Source organism: Ambystoma mexicanum, chromosome 14 (genome assembly GCF_040938575.1).
Source record: "Ambystoma mexicanum isolate Mex_15411 chromosome 14, UKY_AmexF1_1, whole genome shotgun sequence".
NCBI classification, from domain to species: Eukaryota; Metazoa; Chordata; class Amphibia; order Caudata; family Ambystomatidae; genus Ambystoma; species Ambystoma mexicanum.
In genome coordinates this window covers 408705953-408721932 of record NC_090940.1, presented here as the reverse complement: position 1 = coordinate 408721932, position 15980 = coordinate 408705953, and the positions used below count along the sequence as shown (strand labels likewise).

Genomic DNA, 15980 nt, shown 5'->3' with positions numbered 1-15980 from the left:
AACTGGTACCTGTAGCTGAGAGGAACAGGGGTTGGTACTCCCCATATTTTCTCATCCCAAAAAAGGACGGAGGACTGAGACCCATCTTGGACTTGAGAAACTTGAACAAGTTCCTCAGGAAGGACAAGTTCAAGATGGTGACTCTTTCTCAGATCCTTCAGGCTCTCCAACTCGAAGATTGGTTGGTATCATTGGACCATCAGGATGCTTACTTTCATGTGCCAATCCATCCAAAGCACAGAAAGTACCTGAGGTTCGCGATTGGCAATTCTCATTATCAGTTTTGAGTTCTGCCATTCGGGTTGACCTCCGCCCCAAGGGTTTTCACCAAACTGTTGGTGGTTGTGGCAGCAAGTCTCAGGAGAGGGGGTATTCACATATCTCCCTACCTGGACGACTGGTTGATCAGAGCAAGTTCTCCAGAACAAGCTCAGGAACATCTTTCGATCACCTGCCACTTCCTCCACAAATTGGGCTTCTCCCTCAATTTCAAGAAGTCCCACATGATACCATCCCAGAAGCTCCAGTTTATCGGAGCAGTCTTGGACACTTCCTCTGGAAAAGCCTCGCCTCCCGAAGTGAGAGCTCTCCACATCCAGCAGATGGTAACGAAGTTCCAGAATGCCCAAAGTCTACCGGCCTTCGATTTTCTCAGGTTGCTCGGCTCATGGCATCCTGCATTTTCCTAGTACCAGAGGCCAGGTTGAGAATGAGATCCCTTCAATGGGCACTCAGAACTCAGTGGTCCCAGTTCTCAGGGAATATGTCGGATCTTCTGCAAGTCCCGAGCGCAGTTGCTCAGGATCTTCTATGGTGGGCTTGCAACGACAACATTCTCAAGGGAGTCTCTTTTTGGCAACCATGGCCGGAGATAACAGTAGTGACGGACGCCTCACTCACGGGGTGGGGAGCACACACCAACGATCTGACAATCAGCTGTCGTTGGTCTCCATCGGAGTCCAAACTACACATCAACCTGTTGGAGCTGAGGGCAATCAGACTAGCTCTGAAGGCCTTTCTGCCCTCTGTAGAGGGAAAGAATATCCTGATAATGACAGACAACAGGGTGGCCATGTACTACCTCAACAAAAGAGGAGGAGTAGGGTCACTACAACTGTGCAGAGAGGTAATGCAGCTATGGTTCTGGGCAATACAAGAAGGAATCTCTCTATCGGCAATTCACCTAGCCGGAGAGAAGAACACGGCGGCGGATGCTCTGAGCAGGCAGAGCACGGTCTCTCACGAGTGGGAGATAGCTCAGGAAGTCCTTCTGGAGATCTTCGCCCTTTGGGGAACCCCTCAAGTGGATCTGTTTGCCACCGCGATCAACCGGAAGTGCGATCAGTACTGCTCAAGGGAATTTCCTCAAAGAGGAGCTCTGGGAGACGCATTCGTAGGGGAGTGGAAATTTCCACTACTGTGCGCGTTTCCCCCATTCCCCGTGATTCCTCAAGAAATCAGGAGGTTGAGAAAGTTCAGGAAAACCATGATCCTAATTGCCCCGGATTGGGCCAGGAGAACGTGGTACCCGGACCTTCTAGACACGTCCATCTGCCCTCCAATACGTCTTCCACAAAGAGAGGATCTTCTCTAGCAAGAGGAAGGTCGGGTTCTCCATCCAGAGGTCAAGACACTCAACCTTCACACATGGTTTCTGAGAGGTTGAGATACAAGGATTGGGATCTTCCGGATTACGTAATGGAAATCTTGCTTTCGGCCAAAAGACCAGCAACAACATTTTTGTACCGATGTTGCTGGAACAGGTTTAGTAACTGGTGCAAAGACAAGGATGTGGACCCTTTTCAGTGTGGCACCCCAATGGTGCTTTCTTTTCTGCTACATCTGGCTAATCTGGGGCTCCAGATAGGAACAATCAAAGGATACCTTGCTGCGCTGTCCATTTTCAAGCGCTCCTCGGAAGAGGTTTCATATTTCAAAATACCGTTAATAATTCAATTCTTAAAAGGGCTTACTAATGTATACCCTCCAGTACCTTTTCATGTACCAACTTGGGATTTAAATTTAGTACTAAAATGCTTGACTTGCATACCTTTTGAGCCTCTGCATTCATGTCCATTGAGGCTTTTAACTTTAAAAACTGTCCTTCTTGTGGCCCTATCATCAGCCCGCAGGGTTAGAGAATTTCAGGCTCTCTCATGCAAACCACCAAATACTATTTTTTATAAAGATAAGGTAGTCCTTAAAGTTAAACCTTCGTTCTTGCCAAAAGTAGTCTCGGACTTCCATTTGGTACAAAAAATAGTACTACCAACTTTTTATCCTCCTCCTCATCTGGGCAAGTAAGAGGAGAGATTACACAGATTAGATTCCAAGAGGGCTCTTAGCTTTTACATCTCAAGGATGGCTAAATTGAGACAAGATGACCAACTATTTGTGGGTTATACTGGTCATAAATTAGGCTTATCTGTAACAAAACAGACCATTTCCCGCTGGATCATATTAGCCATAGTTGAATGCTACAGATTAGCGGGAAAAGAACCACCAGATGGACTTCGTGCCCATTCTACAAGGGGAATGGCTACTTCTGCGGCTCTAAAGAGGGGAGTCCCGGCAGCAGACATTTGTGCAGCTGCAACCTGGAAAACAATGCATACTTTTGTTAAACATTATTGTTTGGATACTGCCTCCTCTAATGAGGGTTTATTTGCCAAGGCAGTTCTGCATTCTGTCCTCGAAAACTGAAATTAGTACTCCCGCCTCCAAAATTGATACTGCTATGGGAGCCTATCACAAGATGAGGAATACGTGGGAGGACACAATCCATTTGAAGAACAAGTTACTTACCAACTGTAACGTTCTTTCGACTGGATGTTCCTCCCACGTATTCCTCATCGACCCTCCCATCCTACCCCACAGTACAGTTTTACGTTTCTTACACTTTCCTCTCACGAAGAATGTATCGGTCAGGGGGCACGCCTGGGTGTTCCTCCTATATATATTTAATCGAAAAAACAGAACTGAAGCAACGGGCGCGGCTCGAGCTATTTATACCATCGGTGACGTCGACACGGTACGGAGCCCGTCGAGGGACAATCGATGCCACGACCTCGAGCACAGCGCCCTCTGTCGAGAATTTTTTTTTCCGAAGCAGCGAAGCTGGAGATAACAAATTATTACAAGATGAGGAATACGTGGGAGGAACATTCAGTCGAAAGAATGTTACAGTTGGTAAGTAACTTGTTCTTCTTACACGTTGCCCCTCAACCAAGCCTGGACTGGCTCACTGCGATAGAGGATGTTTTCCCGGTAGGCCTCTGGTCCCAAAGGGTCTCTTTTTGTTTGGAAAGGGGCATGATTACAGGTGCATGCAAGCACTACATCCGAAGTGGGTGCGTTTGTGAACAAACATCATTCTCGTACCCCAAGCCGTGCAAGGTTAAAGAGATTTCTGCTTCTTTTATGTCACTGCAGCAGGATTAAATGATGTGAAAGTGTGCCTGTTCCTTTAAAGGTGAATAATTCCCTTCACTAGATGCTGCAAGCATGCTAACATTGTGAAAACTATGTCCAGGCATCAGTGAATTAATTTCACAACTTAAATGGGACATTCAATGAGGCCGAACCACCCGCGGACACAGTGTTGCAAACCAGCAGCTTTCTGAAAAGGAACTCTATCGAAGAACAAACAGTCACAGAAGCATTGTCTCTCAGTAGAAAGTTTCTCTGACAAGAAAACATTGTTGCAGTATTCCCAAACTCACAGTCCATTCACCAAACAGAAGAGAAAAAAAGCTTACCCAATTGGTCACCAATGCTGAATTCACATGTTAGGAAAGCAAAGCCCTCACCCAGCACAAGCATTGCAGGGGCAGAAAACAGAGGGTACTGGCCTCCAAGATGGCAGCCAGGCTGGTTATAAACTTAGTCCCACCCACTCAAGCCCAAAGTAGACCCGGGTACAGAGGCAAGCTAGCCAATCCCAGCTGTCACCCAATTACCACTTGCAGATGATTATCTTCAGTGAAAGGTTCACTTAAGGCGGTGGGAACATAGTATACATGCGATCAGTTCTAGCTGCCTCGGGTAGGTTACAGGAGCAGGAGGCTTGTGTTTTGAGAAGGCTAGATACTTCAGTGCTGGAGACGAGACTGGCTGGGGAGTGGAAAGAGAGGAGGCTAGAGAGATCTGGAGAGGTAGCAGCATGATACAGGAGGTGACATCTACAGATGGGAAGGAGGTGGTGAGATCAGAAAAGGAAGGTGGTGGTAGTAATAGGCGTAGCAAAGGTGGTAACGGTTAGGAGGGATGTGTTTAAGAAGTGGTAGTGGAAGAGTTGGAAGTCAGCCTCTATTTGGTGTGTGAGAGCTGGAGGGGATGCAAACAGCCCAGTGTGGAAAAGACTAGGTGGATCTCAGAATAGCTGAAGGTGGCAGAGATGAGAGGATGGCACCAAGAACAACCTAGGATAGTGGTAAGGAGAACAGCCCAAGTTGGCAGGAAGGAGGTTGTGGTGACTAGAACAGCCTTGGGCTTTAGCAAGGACGTGATGGCCATAAGAACAGGCTAAAGTGACTTGGGGAAGACCACAATGTATAAGGAGGATATAGCTGTATAAGCAGAGGAAAAAGTAACCTAGAAGGCAAAATAATTGACATATGGATAGGGGGTTGAAGAAGAGACATTTTCAAATGAGGTGGAAGAGAGCAAGGACAAATTGCCTTGTGTTGGTGAGGTGGGGGGAGGAAAGAGCAGGCCATGGAGAAGAGAGATCAAGATTTTATTAAGAAACCGATCCTTGAGGCTCGGGTATAAGTAGTCAGCTTGAGGAGGAAGGTTCTTGAAGGCCAAATCGGGCCCTGGGCAGGTACAAGATGGGAGGAGGTTCCAGTGTTGGTCAAGAAGGCTAGTAATAGCTCAGCAAGTAGGAGGACAGGATCTACCAAGGAATAACAACCTGCAAGGTGATCCATCTACCTCTCTCCTAGCTGAGCTCAACATCATCTTACACTGTAACCTGGAAAGGGTTACAAGACATCATCAAAAGGGTTAGCTGGGCAGTATGGGACCCTGGAAAGCCTGAAGCTAGTCTTGCTTAAGAGGAAGAAAACGTTTTGGGTCAACATTAGAGAGGGCTGGCACAACCCCATCTTGAATGTTCTAGACCTCTTGTGGATTGTGCGAACTAGAACTGTTGTGACAAAGGCTCAATGGCCTAACTATTCAGGGGGAGAGATAGAGGGCAGGGGGCAGAGAGAAAGAATTAGAGGGAGAGAGAGGGTGAGAGAGACTGGGAGTAGGCCCTCCTATTCATGTTATTTCTGTTGAGCAGATTCTGGTTCACTGTTTGCAGTTGTATATTCTTCCCTAATAAAAAGTGTTGAACTTCAAATGCTTCGTTTTGCCGTCTTTATTGAACCCAGGTGTTTCGTAATTGGCACAGTCTGACAAAAAATATTTACTGAAATGAATAGAGATGAGGTGCATTCTTAAAAGTTCTCTGTTCTTATACACCAAGTCCTTTTCAGATTGTATGCGCCAATATGGACGGTGTTTTAGCACTGCATTTCTTTTAGAATGTTTTGGAATCAGTTTTTATATATGTGTGTATTTTGGGTACTTTCTTATGTTGATTAGTAGGAAGATTTTCCAAAGTGGTGTACGGGTCGAACTCTTCACTGGTACTAACAACAAAGTGCCCTCCAGACCTAATGCTACTAATGTTTGCAATAAACAGAGTTGGTCGTTTGGAGGCAACATGTAATTAATGCAGTATTCAATGGGGGACCAGCGAGATGGAAAATCAACCAGGGCAGGCAGTAGACGGGATGCACAGAAATGCACAGGCTAGCACGTGAGCAGAGGCGTCACATGTGAAGCATACTTCGGGCAGCTTTCCATACCCGATTGTAAAGTGGTAGACGTCCTGCTTCAGGAGGAAGGCAGGGCGGGTCATCTGCAACATAGCAAAGTGACCTCAACCTTTGCATTTGCCCTTCTCTGAAAGCCAAGAAAGAAACTAGATAATTGGCTTTGGAAGGCACACAACCCTCAGGGCCAATGACATCTGACTTGGGCCTAAAGGTTGATCGCAGCGGGTGAGGTAGTAGCGAAAAGGTTGGGTTTGGATTAAAAGAAAAAAGGCCTACTATTGAACCCAAGTGCTCACCCTGCTGCCTGATTGGTTTGGGGGCTATGCAGCGAGCCCAGGTGTCAGAGGGCAGTCTGTTACTAGCGCCTGAGGATTGCGGGGAGCACGTTGGAATTACAGCAAGACATGCAGGGAGGCTGGATTTGGGTTGAAACAGAAGATTGGCTTGAAGGTCACCCAAGGTGCTCACACTGCTACTGTCTGCAGTGGGTTTTGCAGCTATGCAGCAAGGCTCTTTCCCGATTATATGTCTACAGGCGTCCGAGAGAATATGAGAGAACATGAGAGAAACAGATGTTAGATACACTTCAGAAAATGTAATGAAGGCAGGTTTATTTTTTGGTATATTTAACAATATGCATGCCTTTTACATTTTTAACACACACAGTTTCTGAATCCCACTGTTTTCTGTAATCTCACTTTGAATCCAATCCTATTGTATATTGAAAGTGTTTCACTTGCGGAAACATTTTGATTTGAGCCTTGAGACGGTATTGGCTCATTCCAAACGCTGCCCTCGTGTCTTTTAATGTAATCTTTGAATTTACAAAAGAAAATCTTTGTGTTAACTCCAGGCAGAAACATCGAATCTTTTTCTTTTCAAGGCACTGTTAACGTTGGCTATTAAGGGTCAGCCAGTTGTGGACCAGAATTCATCAGATCTCATCCCTAAAACAAAAAAGAACAGAAGATAAAATAAGTAAGACAAGGAATGAAACTACAGTATCTGCATATGGGACACTGAATATCAGTTGAGTGCACAACAGGCTCCTGCTCCTAAAGTGGAGGAAGGTTTGAGGCACAGTCCGTCACATATCATAATTGGGTCTGATGCAACACTACTGATCATTCAGACACTGGTCTTTGATTTCCCTGCAAGCCTGTGCATCTCTGATCTACATAGGTTTTGCAGACTTTGGATGGAAAAACTTTACAGCAGTATGCCTACTCTGCAACAACGTCACATGTGGGAGGCTAAAGTATGGGACAAGGATGTCCCTGGGGCCTTTACCCTCGATCCACTCAGGTATGGGAGCCATAGAGGCGGTGGTTGACAGGGGATCCCTCCAAGTCCTCCGTCCTATCCATGCCTAGTCCCATATACGGGGGAATGCCTGCTACCTGGGGAACACTGATAGTGTTGAGAATATACATGAGGAAACTGTACCAGATCTGGGCCAGCAGTAAGATGCTCACTGACCTCTATTTCATAAATAACACACTGGCCCAAAAGAGAATAGTTTAGGGGTACAGCTAGAGGGGAATGCTCCGGGCCCGCTTGCATCTGTTTTGCAGGGGCCTGAAGAGGTCAGAAGAACAGAAGTCATATTACTGAAAGGATTCGATGGGAGGGCCTGTTGGCATTTGCAAGGAGTTGCCAGGGCGAGGATCGTGGTCATACTAGATTCAAAATTACCAATGCCCCTATGTATTGTCAGCTTGGTCAACAGAGCAGTGCACTCGAGAATGCAAGACCCCTGCAGAGTAAGTAGTGTGCGTAGTCCTTATCCAATCGAAAGATACACTTGCCTGCTGTACTCACCAGACTATAGAATTATTTGTCCGTCCCCAAATCTGCAGCCCTATATAGAGGAGAAGCAGCAGATGAATATTGTGGAGTTAACAGTCAGTGTGCAGGGTAAACCATAGCAGAGCAGCGAGGAGGAAGAGACAGAGGGGGGGCGGAGGAGAAAGAGAGTAGCAGAAATGGTCGATAGGAGATTGGGCTGGAGAGGGAGGATTAGAAAGAGGTTTAGAGGTCGGAGAAAAAGGGAGAACCTATAGGAGTGGTAAGAAGGTGGGGGGGGAAAGAGTAGAGTACAGGAGGTAAAGGAGAGGAACAGAAAACTGGAGAAAAGGAGGGAGAAAAAACAGTGGAGGGGAGGAGGGAGAGATAGTGTAGGAAACGCAGTGAAGGTGAGAAGGAGAATAATAGAGGTGGGAAGGGAAGGCAAAGAGTTATCGAGGGAGAGAAGGAGAGAAAAAGTGAATGGTGTCAAGAACAAGAAGCAACAGAGAGAGCAGACAGGAGGAGAAATGAGAGAGGAGAAAAAAATAGGTTGAAGGAGAATGAGACAATCACCATAACTTTGGTTCTAAGAAATATCATACAGGGTTGGAAGGGCCTAGATTTACAACCATCTCTAAGTCTAGCCATTAACACAAGGAGGGGAGGCCTGATAAACCCTGGTGTCTCGTCTCTCACTTTGGAAAATCTAATGTTACAAGTTGGGAGTACCAGGTAGAAGGGCACAAGGGGACGAATGACGGTCACTGACAACTTAAACCAAGGCCAATGCAAGAGGGAAAACTATAAATCCTGGAGTCTTTATGTGTTTTGCGCCAAGAAGGACGACCTAATTCAGGGCAAAGGGGGAAGAACTGTGGACCACAGACTGAAAGAATGCCTCACTGATATGTGAAAACCCTCCTCTGGGCTCAGTTAAAAAGCCCAATGCCCATGACAACTTGTGGAATGCAAAACAATGTGCTGGCTGTCAATACAGTGGTTGGAGGTGTTGTTGGTCTCAGCATTCCATCTTTGACAACTTGAAACTACAAAGGCAGAGTGCACATGTACTTTTTTCCTGAAAAAGATGTCTTCTTTATTATTTAGACTTAAGCATGTCTCTGGCCCAACACCACGGCACAAACAATTATTTCTTTGCCACAGCAACATTTTTTTTTTTGTTTAACCGCCACAGCAACTTCTTAAGAGTACTGATACATTGTATACATTGTAGGACTTCACTATTCATGTTCGCGTCATATGTTCCACAGCTTAAACAGATTTTCTTCCAATACTTTTATCAAGGGAAGCAAAAAATACATAAACATCAAGGTTCATTATAACACCAAAAAAGAAAACATTATGGCCAATCAACTTCGTAGCCCAACATGATTTCAATCTTATTTAGAAATGTTTTTTGACTTATGATATGAAGATCCCGACGATGATTCTGCAGGCCCCTGCATGGACGAGCTGTCACAATGAATTAGGCGGTCACTCTCAACTCAGGGAGTTCCTTTCCCCCCAATCAAGGTGGAACGCATCCAAAGCGCTTATACAGATCCAACTTTAGTGAGGCCTCCAACCTGTGTCTCACCACCCCAGCCAATACACTCTGTATTACCAATGAGATAGAAACCAGGCCGGTGTATAGTAAGAACATATATTTATTTAAGGTTTGACAAAGAAGAATAGCAACCAAAACACCAGCCACCAATGCTGTGGCACTACACAATATCACAATTTCAAATTACTTTCACCAATTGACTGACTTATTTATTTACGTATTACATTTGATACACGCCCAGACCCTGGGGTATCACGGCGTAGTTACAGACATTGTTGGTATTGATTTGGAAATATTTACTTACATACTTGTGGACAGACAACGTTACAAATAAACATTATGGCATAAACCATTAACATACATAGGCTAAAACAGTACAGGAATCATATTTATTTACAAGATCTAGCTCAAGCCTCCAATAGGTGTGCGTCTTTATAGTCATAGGGAAACTGACCAGACCTATGGCGGCTGACTGAAGTAGGCATATCTATAAAATTGCTAAAAATGGTTAAATAACCAGGTTTTTAAACATTTTTTGAATCCAGGGAAGGGTTCCTAATTTTTCATATTCAGTGGGAGGGAGTTCCAGTGTTTAGGGGCCAAAACCTGCAAGCTACTACCTCCTGCTCTCGTAATTTTGTAGCAAGGGACCGCAAGGAGTGAGTTGTTGTTGGGTCTGAGCGTTCTGCTGGATGACTTGTATTTTTAATGAACTTGCAGATATTACAACACACAGGTAACATTTAGAGACTGTACATCAAGCACACACACAGAATTTCTTGCACATTAACAATTATGAAACTTGAACAACCCCCAGTGATTGCTTGGGTTATCACAATGCTCTTCTCTCCCAGTTATATATCACCCCTTAATTTGAAGGCAAGGTACAGGGAGTGGGAGTATAGTAGCAAAATCGTTTTGGCTTTTTTTAAATCTTTTTTAAGGCAGGGCTGGACAAATAGACACAATGAAAACATTGTTTTGGGTTTTTTAATTGAAAGGCAAAGTCAGGAAAGGAACTCGATGGGAAAATCGTTTTGGGTTTTTTATTTGCATGAAATGCAGGGCCTTCGGAAAATCGTTTTGGGATGCAAGTAAATAAATGGGAAATTTTGTTTTGCACACTTCACATTCACTTCAATGGCAGCGTTTTAGGGTTATTTATTTTGGGATTCTTGACACCCCCTTCGGTACAGAAGACATGGGTTTCAGAAAAGTAGAGTCACCCAAGTACTTTATTATCTATACCGGGTCCAACACACTGTGCATGCACTTTGTTAGTGTCAAACTCTAACAGCACTCATCCCGTGATTTTCATTATGGGAATGTAATTGATTTAACTCCAATTTAATGTGCTAAGGAACTACACAGCTTCTCCCTTCCCCACAATTTAATGGAAAGAATTAAGGCAGGCAGTTCCCAACGCAATTCAATTTAAATGGATAGGGTGATTTTCTATAGAGGAATTGGAGTTGGATTTAATAAAATGTGCCAAGGGCCTCCCCAGTTCCACCCCCCTACCAGCTTTGTGAGATGGAGATTAAGTCTGGGAGATTCCCCTCACACTTTTGTTGGCATTTAGATCAATCTACTTACATGGGAGTCCTTGGTTATGGGGCATCCAGCGAAACAGCAGAGCTCCTCTGAGGACAGCACAGATCTGGTCAAAAGGCTTTGGTCAAGGGTAGTTCCCAGCACCCAGACATCCTCTGGATCCTCAAATGGCAGCCCCAGCTAGCTTCTAGATTTCCCAGTCTCTGTCTCACACACAATGTTTAAAGCACAGCAATAGAGTGGGAAAGTCAAGGAAAAAATCAAAAGTCCAAAGAAAGATCCCAAGAGTCGAAAAGTCAAAGAAAGATCAGCAATTCCCCTCAGATTGAAAAATGATCTCTTATAGGGCTGGTGACACTTCATTATTTTCAGAATTCCTACGCTATTGATTGGCCAGCTCTCTCCCTATCCCTCCCCCAATACGCCCACAAGGAGTTAGGATGTGTGAATGATGGAGACTGAGGGAGGAGAAAGATTCATTATCCCAAAATGACAAGTGGGTTTGACTTCTTCAGTGTCCTTAAAATCTAACAACATGGCAGCTACCCTAACTTTTCAGACAATTGCCGGCACAGACTTATTTTTGAGTTCTATATTTTAATACTAATAATATCTCGCCTTGCACGCCCTTCCTGGGAGAAGCTATCGTTTTTATCAATTTACTCCTGAGCTAAAATAGCCACACATCTGCCCCTTCCTGATTCAAACCTTACTTCCATAACCTATCATCACACCAACTTTCCATACCCTCGGAATTATGAGAAGGCCGGAATCATAATTGTCTTCATAACTCAAGTTGTATCCATCACACACAAGTCGTTTATACATGGTCCCGACTGGCTTCTTCTCCCCTTTAACATGGGTCCGGGATGGGCTCACTGGGAGACACAATTATTTTTAATTTAAGAAAAGGTGGCCCAATGTTAATCATATGGCAAGACATTGCATGGGTCCCTCAGTTTCACATAGCCCCCACCTGTTTCTAAGTTGCATTTCTCTATCGTCACCTGACAGGACCACCTGCTTATCAGCAATCTGTTTCATACACAATGTTTGATCATCCATTAGTGGCTCTGAAGCCACTTCTTGAGGTCGAGTTAGCCCTGAAAAAGATCACTTCTGTTGGTCACTAATGCCCAGCTAATGGGGGACATGACCTTAAAGGTCATTTTATTCAAAAATACCGTTTTTGGGTCTTGGTGGTAATTCTACAGCTAGAATTAGCGCCAGTGTTAATCCTGTCCCTCCAGACCCTCTGCACGGCATTGGCTTCTCATTTCATCTCTAAAACTCAGGACATCCTGTCCTCTCTCTCCTCCTCTCCTCTTCTTCCCTCTACTCCCTGCTCTTCCTCTGGCCATTCTTCGGCCACCTCTCCTCCCCCAATCTCTGCCTTTCCCCTGTTCTCCCCAGACAAGGTTTCTAGACAAGTCCGAACTATGAAAGTCTTGTCAAAACAATTTCATCCCTATTCCTCCAAAACCATCAAGGACCACATTGGCTCTTGCCCTGACCGACTTCTGCAACCACTTGTTTGCCACTGGAGTCTTCCCCCCTCCCCCTCAAGCACTCCCTTGTGCACTCTCTTCTTAAGAAACCCTCTGCTGATCCGTCCTGCCCGGCTAACTATCGCCAATCTCCACCACTCCTTTCCTGGGCAAACTCTTGGAAAAGCTTGCCATCTCCCAGCTCAATCTTCACAATTAATCTTTTGGTTATCTCCATGATCATCAGTCTGGCTTCAGAGCTGCCAGAAGCATGGAAACTGCTCTTCTAAACATCTGTGAAGACCTGCTCTCCAACCTTGATTCCAACACCCCCTGTGTCCTCATCTTACTTGATCCCTCCTCTGCCTTTGACACGGTCAACCATGCCATCCTGCTCAACCGTCTCCGTGACAACCTGGAGATCACCGGTCAGGCCCTGGCGTGGCTGACTTATGTCCTCTCTGATCGACCCTCCCAGGTTCAACTTGGGTCCTACCTCTCCTCTATCTCTATCTCTACCTGTGGTGATCCCCAGGGGTCTAACCTCTCTCCCTGGCTGTTTAAGCAATACCTAGCACTTCTTGCCCACTGCATTGCAGCGCTCTGCCCTAACTCCCAGTGCTATGCGGATGACACTCAGTTCATTTTCAGGCTACTCTCAGCCACCTCTTCTCCCTCTCTCATCTTTGACTGTCTGTCCGCCATCCAGGAGTGGTGTGCCAATGATCTCTGCCTTAATGCCAGTAAGACCGAGATTCTCCTCATCGGCACACCCGCTCCCTCCTTTCCTGTCACTCTCTGGCCAGCCTGTCTTGGCCCTCTTCCTGCTCCCACCTGTGAGGCTAAAATCCTCGGGGTCATCTTCGACTCCACGCTCTCCTTCTCTCCTCACATCTCTGACGTCTCTAAGAAGTCACACTACCAGCTGCACCTCCTCAGAGGCATTCTTCCTTTCCTCTCCTTCCCCCAGACACTCACTGTCTCCAGAGCTCTGGTTCTCTCTAGGCTGGATTACTGCAACAGCCTCTTTCTAAATCTGCCAGCTTCTACTCTCCGCCCTCTGCAACTCATCCAGAACAGGACTGCGAGAATTGTCCTTGGCCTCAAGCCCAGGGATCGTATCTCCCCATGACTGAAATCTCTGCACTGGCTCTCAGTGGCTTTGAGGATTAAGTCAAAACCCTCTGCATTGTCCACAAAGCCTTCTGGGGTCTAGGGCCTCAATACCTTCAACTCTCTCTTCCTAAATAGCTTCCTTCTTGAGCTCTTCGCTCATCCGCCTCCAACTCCCTCAGGGTCAGTCGCTTCTCCAAGCACCAAGTTGGTGGTAGATCTCTTTCTTCAGCTGGGGCCTCCCTCTGGAACAGCCTCCCTGAAACTTGAGGAGAATCATCCCTGGTTCCGGAAGCACCTCAAAACCTTTTTCTATGCTTCTGCTTTTTCTCCTTCTGTCCCCTGCTGACTTCCTGGCTGATACTGAAACTGCACTGGTTGCCTGTCCACCCTCTGATCTCGGGCCTAGGTCCCCTCCCCCGCCAGTCCCACTCCTGCACTGCCTTCCTGGTAACCCCCACACTGGGGACTGTTTTCTGTATCCCTACAGTCCCACTACCAGCACTTGACACCTGATGTCTGCTCTCACCCGTGCACTTGCCACCTGCTGGCCGCACTTTTACTTTTGTTATTTATTTTATTATCCCATGTACTGCACTGTCCCTACCCCTTCTCCCCGCGCACTTTCCTCCTTCCCCTTCCCATGCACTTGCGCAATCTGAATGACACCTGGCCTAGTAGGATCGTTGTCTGTCTTCCCTCTGTTCCCCCTCCCTTGCCGCACCTTGTGACACTTGTGTATCAGCGCGTTATAAATGCCATATCATATCATATATCATATCCAGCCACGTGTTGGCAGTATTTCTGCCAGGGCTAATTCTGCCAGCGGGATTACTGCTGACTGCTAATTCAGCAGTAATTCCGTTACCGCTACTTTTACTGTATACGGCCCAACTTGTAATGAGCCCCATTGTTTTCTTTTTTTAAAGATAATTGTTTCCGTGCAGAAGTATCATGAAATGTCCCATTTGTGAGGACTTCTAGAGTATATGTATTCTGTGTACATCCAGGAGGATAGCTCAGTGGAAAGCAAGACAATGCGCAGCAACACAGGCCGAATCCCAGGCTCACGCTTCGCAACCTCTCCGGTATTAAGCATGTTATAAAATAATTATTATAATTATTAATAATCTTAATTAGCGTATATCCTGCTTTCTTATTAGGTTCTCTAAAATGCTCAAACCATCTTGACAATGCACAAATTCAACGATGGCAAAGATGAGACTGAGGAGTTTTAGTATAATTAATGATTTTCTATGTATGCACTCCTTTTCCCTACACTGCTAAATAGGTTTTCAGTTGCAAACGCATATACTAATTTTTAATACATCTCTATTATGTACCCACATAGATCAACAAACCCCTCTTCACCAAAATGAATGAACATCCTTTGCTCCTCCCAACACTCTTTAAAGTGGAGCTATAAGTAGCCCAGAGAAAGCAGACCAGGCCTCTCTGGCTGTTTAAATGGTTAGAAGCATTGAATGTTCCTGTCTGTGTGAGATGCGCTTTTTTCAGTGTACAGTAGTTGTGGCAAACCAGAATGAGGAATCAGACCAGTGACTGACATGTATGAAGGGAGTTTATTAAAAGTAAATGAAAACTCCTCGCTTTCCCTGTCTCTATGAGGGATGTACCCTACCTAGAAACTAAAACTAACGTTGCTCGTCAAAGAAAACAGTCCTTAGTCCAAAATCGAATCCAACTAATCTGCCCCTACCACTTTGAAAAACTTAACTAAAAAGAGAGGCTGGAGAAATGGCCTCTATCTTAGGCTTCTGCCTGGCCCAATCACTTGGATGGTGTATCGTTCGATTCAAGTTAGTCAATATGATAAAACAGTAGACTTTGCTAGTCAAAAGAAGTATCTTCCATATGGTTCCCTCTTCCTTGGGAAAACAAGTTTTTTTTCAGAACCTCTCCAGTTTCCCTTTTAACACAGTTCTCGTCATAACAATTCTGTGGCTCTTAGACTTGTGTTCTCTCAATCAATACAATTCACATAGGGCACTTGCCCACTCGGGTTTCTCAGGCTCCCGTAACCTTGTTGGCTTTCCCAGGCTTGATGCAAAGTGTTCAGAACTATTTCAATCTGAATCACACAGGGCGATTACCCGGTCGGTTTTCTCAGGGATCCGTCACCTTGTCAGCTTTCCCCGGCTTCATTAGCAGTGTTCGTACCTCTCTCGTTCTGATTCACAGGAGTGCTTGCCCGCGTGGGTTTCTGAGGTTCCTGTAACCTCATTGGCTTTCTTAGCCTTGATTCAAAGTGTTCGTACCTCTGATTGGTAGTTGTGAGTACTCACTCAGTATCCTAGATGCCGGGGTACACAGGATCCCAGTAAGTCAAGTAACAGTAGAACCCGGACTAGTCCTAGCCCGGATCTCCTCACATGGGGGAGATCTTTCTATAGATTTGCCCCTTTGCCGATTCAAGAATCACTGGAACAAAAGGGAAAATCAATGAAAGAGCAGGAGCACCACACTGCTGTAACCCAGGCTGAAAAGGAAATAAACAAAGCTTAGATCCAGGGATGATTTGCGCATAAAATACATACTGAAACGATAAACCAGCCTACTCAATGTTGATCACTCTCGAGTCAGCACGGGGGCAGGTTCGCTAGCTTTCCAACCCGATCA

The 15980-nt window shown here is 45.6% G+C and overlaps 1 protein-coding gene across 11 annotated transcripts in view; it reads right to left on the bottom strand.

Annotated features, from left to right (window-relative positions):
- Positions 1–6425: 6425 nt before the first annotated feature.
- LOC138526830 (protein-L-isoaspartate(D-aspartate) O-methyltransferase-like) overlaps positions 6426–15980 on the bottom strand; it is a 1059036-nt gene continuing 1049481 nt past the window's right edge. For 9 of the 11 annotated variants that reach the window (XM_069637551.1, XM_069637552.1, XM_069637546.1 and 6 more), the window contains 2 exons: positions 7653–7692; positions 6426–6778 (listed from right to left, as the gene is read on the bottom strand). In XM_069637551.1, the coding sequence (XP_069493652.1) occupies positions 7665–7692 (28 nt within the window). In that variant the 3' untranslated portion in view covers positions 6426–6778; positions 7653–7664. The remainder of the gene's footprint in view (positions 6779–7652; positions 7693–15980) is intronic. The other 2 variants (XM_069637554.1, XM_069637555.1) reach the window with 1 other exon arrangement.